Source organism: Parasteatoda tepidariorum, chromosome 6, assembly GCF_982258835.1.
Source record: "Parasteatoda tepidariorum strain Cologne lab strain chromosome 6, Ptep-v5.0, whole genome shotgun sequence".
Lineage (NCBI taxonomy): Eukaryota > Metazoa > Arthropoda > Arachnida > Araneae > Theridiidae > Parasteatoda > Parasteatoda tepidariorum.
This window is the reverse complement of record NC_141760.1, coordinates 80400570-80407705: the sequence shown is the minus strand read 5'-3', so window position 1 is coordinate 80407705 and position 7136 is coordinate 80400570. Positions and strand designations below refer to the sequence as shown.

At 29.3% G+C, this 7136-nt stretch overlaps 1 protein-coding gene across 1 annotated transcript; it reads left to right on the top strand.

Annotated features, from left to right (window-relative positions):
• Window positions 1-1640: 1640 nt before the first annotated feature.
• LOC107450653 (uncharacterized) lies at window positions 1641-6635 on the top strand. Its single transcript, XM_016066500.4, has 5 exons — window positions 1641-1663; window positions 3785-3855; window positions 3945-4029; window positions 4115-4157; window positions 6353-6635. The coding sequence occupies exons 3-5, from the start codon at window positions 3945-3947 to the stop codon at window positions 6561-6563; spliced, it is 339 nt and encodes a 112-aa protein (XP_015921986.2). The 5' UTR covers window positions 1641-1663; window positions 3785-3855; the 3' UTR covers window positions 6564-6635.
• Window positions 6636-7136: the final 501 nt, after the last annotated feature.

Sequence of the window (7136 nt, the reverse complement as noted above, 5' to 3'; positions counted from 1 at the left end):
TTTTTATTTCGCTTTTTTTGTATTTTGTGAATATAATTTAGTTTCTGATTAAGAGAAGATTCAAAATGATAAGTAATGACATTATTTGTAGTGCTTGTTATTTTGTTTTTTAATATTATCAAAAACTTTATATTTAAAAGCAAAATATAATTCTTATTTATTAAGTTTCCTTTCGAATGCAAGTACACTTCCTCTGTCCCTGGCCAATGAGTGTCAGTTGTGTTACCTATCTGTTGCACATTAATTGTTTAATACATGGGTGCACATTAAAGTTATAGAATTCTTTAATATGCAATTAAATATTTTTAAAAATCTACTTGTTATTTTAATTTATAATTCAATACTTTTGTTTTGTACAACTTGATAAAAATCTGACAGTAGTATTTAATGTTCCTTCAAACATAAAAGAGTCCTATATAAAATTTTGATAAAGTTGCGGCCCGCCATTTGACTGGTGTTTTTAATTGCGGCCCCCATCTTCATGCAAGTTGAAAACCCTTGGTATAGGGTATTGTGGTTGCAGACATCTAATATATATGTACACTGTAAACTGTAAAAAATTTTAGTATTTAACAACAAAAATGACGGTAAATACTTGGTGAAGCACCTCAGATAATTTCTTGGTGTTTGGTGTAGTGAAACATCAGTCGCTACTTTTGGCGAACGGTGGCTGGGTGACGCAGTTGGTTTGTCGTCGGCCTTCTAAGCCCAAGTCTGCCGGTTCGATCCTCGGCCCAGACACCGAATTTTCGGGATGCAGAAAATTCTCAGCGGCCATGTCGTATGATTATGCGGCATGTAAAATATCCCTGGAGTGCCTTATTGGCTCTTGGCATTTCCGGCAAAATTAAATTCCTAGTGCACTTTAGCATCCAAATAAGGTGCTGCCATCTAGTGTGGCAAAAACTAGACCTCCAAATTAACATTGCCAACGGTATCTCACCCATTGTGGTGGTCCTGAAAGAGTGAATACCACTTCTGGAGAACGCACTAGGTCTGCTCATGTGTGCGCACTTGTGCAGCTCATTGGAAATAAATAAAAAAAACCTTTGGCGAACGAATTAATGAACGGCTTAAAAAAATTCGCTTTATGCTCAATTAAATGTAGTATTAAATATTTCTAGTATTGCCATTATAAGTACTGTATCTGCTTGTTTCTTAAATCTAGGCGAATGAAACTTAAATATTGACAAACATTAAAGCAAGCGACACTAAGGTAGTAGTATTTTCTTTGTTATAACAAATAGAAGAAGAGGAAAGACAAATTAAAAAAATTTAGAACTTCCTAAACTGATTTAGATCTTTAGAAACATAAGTTGTATAATCTTCTTACGGACAAATGCTTAAATCTTGATTGAATCAGTTTTTTGTTTTTACTATTTTTTATTTTATTTTAAATGCACTGAAACACATTTTTTTTCAGTTCTGAAGTACCACAATAGTTGAAAGAAACATTTGTATTAAAAAAGATCATACCTGTAATATTGTAAATAAGAAATGTGTCATCTGTGATTGATTTACACATGTGCACACGAAATCAAACACTGATTGTCTTTGGATTTTTTTTTTTATAGTTAGAACTTAAGAAAAAGAAATATATATCACCCAAATTGCTAAAAAAAATATCATTTCTGTCTAAAGTTTTCTGATTTCAAAAAAACTAGTAAGTGCTTAAACCTAATTTTTGTTATATTTTGTTTTACTTTTATACCAACGAATTTATAGATAATAAAAAACAGAAATATTTTGCTCTGTTTATCTACGCTTTAATAATTGTAAATTATAATATAAAGCTTTAATAAAGTTCAAAAGTTAAATCTTTTTTCTCCCCTCGCATTGTAAAATGAGCACGATCAAGTGACATAAAAAAAATTAATGGCCCTTTAGTTAAAAAGAAAATGTTGTATCGACAACTGATATAAACTCTTGAATTTTCACTATACTGATCATACAACTTTTATTTCCAGTACACTGTTGTACACCGCTATGAATAGAGATACTTTAATTAAAATAAAAAAATGTGTTAATTAGAAATGATATTTTCAATTAAATAATAAGAAGCTAAAAATTAATATAGCCCCTAAAAAATTAAGTATCTGAAATAAGTATAAATGATTTGGAAGTAACATATGTTCTTTTTCACATTTTATTCATGCAATTTTTAATCAACAGATCATAATTTTTACACTTATTGTAATTTGTTAAACCGTGTAGAATTTAAAAACTAAAACTAACTTAGATTTTTAATTCTATATAATTTTTAAACTTGATGAAGGTTTTGAAAGCAGTGTTCCTTTAACAGTTGTTAAAAATTACAGTGATAAGTTATTAAAATAAATATTTCCCGAACTAATATTTATGATTAGAATTTTGACTATTTTGTTCCTGTACAATTAACACTTTTACACAGACTTAATATAAAAATTTGTATAAATAATGGTGGATGGGAAAAAATATGAGTTTCTAACTACTTCAGACACTGCTTCAAATTTCTACGAAAAATAAAAGTTTGTAATGTGAACGTTTAAAATTAAAAAACAATTGTTTCAAGAATTTTATTATCATTTTTAAGTTTTAAGGTGTATAAGAATTTTCTTCAAATAAAAGAATTTTCACCCTTCAAAAATGCATTACAATCAATTTTAACTTTCTGTGATAGTTGTGCTAGAAATTCGCATTTTTCTTTTCATCAAACATTTGTTATATGGAAGATGTAGTGATCTCAATTTATTTTGTAGTCTAAGTCTCTAAAACTATTGACAAAAGTGTTCCGTAAACATCGCCTTTAACATATTCTCTTAGAATCCTAATTAAAAGTTTCAGCCTGTATAAAAATGATGCATTTTTTATAACAAAATATTGTAATTATAAAATGAGTTTTGTGTACAGAGTGGATAATATATTGTGTAATAACACTTTAAACAATGTAAAATCCGGTCCAAAATCATGGTAAACTCGCTAACACTATTTTGCACTATTTTTGATAACAGCGTGCTGCCGAAGTTTTGCACCCATGTTACTTACGGGACAACATTAGCTCTCACGATGCGACGTCCACCATGAATTTGCTTAGTGGCAAAGGGTTAAATTGAATGAACTGTTCTATTAAGAGCCTAGAGACCTGTTCCCTATCGAGAACCTTTAGGACAAATTGGACCACAGAATTAAGGAGTTCAACCATCTTCCAAAATTCTAAAAGAAATTAGATGCCATCTTCATTCCAAGTGGAAGAAAATGCCAATTATTATTTAAGAGCTCGTAAAAAGAATGATTCAGGGGATTGAAGCTATAATTGCCTATCATGGAGGTTTTTCCATTTATTAAATATAGTTTAAGTTTGTTTTTCTTTGGAAATATATTAAAGTGCGTTTTTCTTTGGTTTGTGTTTCTCTCTCTAGCGGTTGTTACTTCCCATAAACCGACAATCTTACTCCAATGTTTCTGTTATTTTTTGATATCGTTTTTAAGATTCCAAATGTGTTGAATCCATTTTATACCGACATTGTAAATATCTTTTTCACCGCAAGAAATTTAAATCAATCAAAAGAGTGGTATGTTTATTCAGAGAAATTACATTTTTGCGTTTGATTTCGTAACTTAAAATATCGTTTGCAGTAATTAATTAGCATATTTGAGGTCACCTCTCAAGCAATCAAATTTGAGTCCCAGTACGTTAAAATCCGATCATGAAATAAAAAAATTATTTAGAATGTTTCATTAATTTTATTTTTTTCTCTCTCACTGTCTGTCATTTATGTATTATATATAGTTTTACGTGTTTCAGCATTGTTGTCTCTTAACTTATTTTATGAGAGTCAAAATTGTAGCAAACTCTGTCAAAATATTATTTTGAAGGTATGGATTAAAATTTATAAGTAGATGTATTTTTCACCGAACTTTTAAATATCTCGCACTGCTTAATAGAGCCAATATTATTATTTTAGATGACAAAGGAAATGAAATTAGTAGTTATAGCAGTCATTTGTTTAATTAGCATCACCTATGCTTCCGTAATTAAAAATTATACAGGTAAGAGTGGATTTTGGCAATTTATTGAAAATTCCGCAAATTTTATTAAACAATACATGCACTGCATCTCCATTTATAATTTTAGATTTTTCTGAAATTTCTGGATTTGAACTGAACGGAAGCGAAAGGTTTGTAACACCATATATCTATCTATCTATCTATCTATCTATCTATCTATCTATCTATCTATCTATCTATCTATCTATCTATCTATCTATATATATATATATATATATATATATATATATATATATATATATATATATATATATATATATATATATATATATATATATATATATATATATATATATTGTGTAGTGGCAAATAATTTTGTTAAAATTTTAACTCATTAAATAGTACATAACTTTCGTTGCCTCTAGTTATAATACTTTCTAAAACTACGGAAATTCCACAGTAGTTGGAGTGTATGGATATTTTTGAAAAAGAAAACTGTTAATAAAATATTCATTTTGTTTATAAAATGAATAATTATTATAATTTTATGGAAGTGTTTGTTAATCTTAACAAAGGAAGCGACTACCGAGATTTCAAAAGTAATTAATTGTATTTACAAGAAATATTTAAACTTAAGAATATGACAATAAGAAGATGATAATATAACGATATTATTATATAATATTGTATGGATTGTTTTATTCTTATTATTGTATAGAGAATATAACAATAAGAAGAAGAAGATTGAGAATATAGCAATAATAAGATTAAGAATATAACATCAATGAGAAATAATAAATGATAACCAATTTCACTTGTTAGCAATATATAAAGATAAGTTTATATTGCACAACATTTGAAATTGAAATAGCTTTTGTTTCTTTTGAGTTTCTCATTTTTTTTTAATTGGTTATTAATTTTAAAGATTTATGTCTGGAAACATTTAATCTAAATATATTTTTCTAGAACAGGGGTTTCCAACTTACATGAGGCCGAGGGCCACAATTAACACACAAATCAAATGGCGGGCCACAACTTTATCAAAATTTTATGTAGGACTCTTTTATGCTTGAAGGAACTTCAAATATTACTGTTAGATTTTTACCAAGTTGTACAAAACAAAAGTATTGAATTACAAATTAAAATAAGAAGTAGATTTTTAAAAATATTTAATTGCATATTAAAAAATTCGGGCTGAAATAACTTTGATGTGCACCCATGTATTAAACAATTAATGTGCAACAGATATCTAATTGTTTAGATATAAAACTTTAAAAAGGTTGGTATTAAAACTTACATAGTAGCACACAAAATGTTCTATGACAAAATTGAGGTTTGTCTGCAGCAACCACCAGAGAATAGATATTAACATTTTAAATTTACAAATGTGTGTGTAAATATTTTCTTCCAAAATGTGTAGTTTCAAAAAGTTAAATCGGAGAATTTCTTCGAGAAAATTTCTGATACACACATGTTAAATTATATTCACAAAATGCAAAAAAATGAAGTAAAAAAGAGCAACATACACGATTATTTTTGCATTTAAATAAATGTTTTCTTGGATGCAAAACCTGAGAAATAATTTTTTTTGCATTGTTGGTATGATGTATTTAACAGAAAGGAAGAAATTAGGTTTTTATTAATGAGAAAAGTATTTTAAACCCATATAGATTTTTTACGAAAATTGTCCGCAAAAAAATGACAACTAATATATTTTAGTTCGCGGGCCATAAAAAAAGGCTTCGCGGGCCGTATGCGGCCCCCGGGTTTGCCAGTTGGAAACCCCTGTTCTAGAACAATGGATAAATGCTTATTATTTTTAAAAAAATCACGAAAAAAGTTTCGACAACTTTCAAACAAATTGAAGATTAGTAGTACTTCAGCGTGCAGTACATCTACTCACATGGCATTTAATAGTTGAAAATTTTTGAAATAATTATTTAATCTTACTTTTTTATTCTAGCGCATTTCTAGCACATTTTTCAACTCATCTTCGCAATTTCAAGTCTTAAAGTTCTTGCGCAGGGAAATAAACAAAAATAAAGAAAAAAAATTGGCAAAAATACTGAAAATTTCAATGACTTGCAAGCATCTTCAAACTACAAAATTTTTTTTTTTGATAAATTCATAAGCAAAAATGGCACATCAAATTTCAAGCCTGTTGCTGCATTCTTGCGAAGTGAAGAGCGGTCCTCACGGTATTTTTTGCAACAATTTTATGTTATTATTATTATTTTATATAGTTGCTACAACAGTTAAAAATTCTCAAACTAATTATTGAACCTTAAATTTAAAACTAACTAAATTATTGTTATAAATTTTAATTGTTTGTATTTTTTTTTTGACAAAAATTTACTTTCTTTAGGGCTGATAACTGCATACATTTGCATGGAATTTGCAGGAACAGCGACCAGTGCTGCAAACATACGACAAAATTTTCCCACGTTCGATGCGTCTGTCGGATGGCTACAAGACGGGGCAAACCTATCAAGACAAGAAAACCAAGACCATGCCATTGCGGGAGAGAAGGACCATTTTGGGAAATATGGGCTGATGATATTAATGATCTCGGATAATATATAGGTGGTGAAGTATGGCAACCATGTTATGAAAATGACATTTTGTATGGTTGAATAAATGTCTTTAAAAACAAAAGCATTATTTTATTGGAATTCAAAGTTCTTAAATATGTTATTAGTTTGCCGATTGAACCCAAGAGTTTTGAGCCAGTTTTTTTGTTTGTTTCTAAGGGTCATTATTTTATTTTATAACCGTCGTTGAACAGCGGCACAATTTTTGAGAATATGACAACCTATGTTCAACTCCTTAGTCTTGTAATTTTGAACCCAATCCAGAAAACAAAGGAACTCATGGAACAGGTATTGGGGAAAATTTACTTTCGTGGCGGACTTTTTGGTAGAACTAACTCTCAATTTCGTTACATTGAAAGGAAAACTCCCATGGTTAGCCTGACGGTAAGGGTGTAACCTATGATCCGTCTACCACTGAGGACCTGAGGATATTTTAAGTTAGCATTGTGATAGGTGCGAGCGGGGTGCAGAATTCGCATCGAGCAGCCATGCCGGGATTCGAACCTGGGTGACCTCGTTGGGTGGCTAATGCTCTATCTCCTAAAGAACCACAGCCCT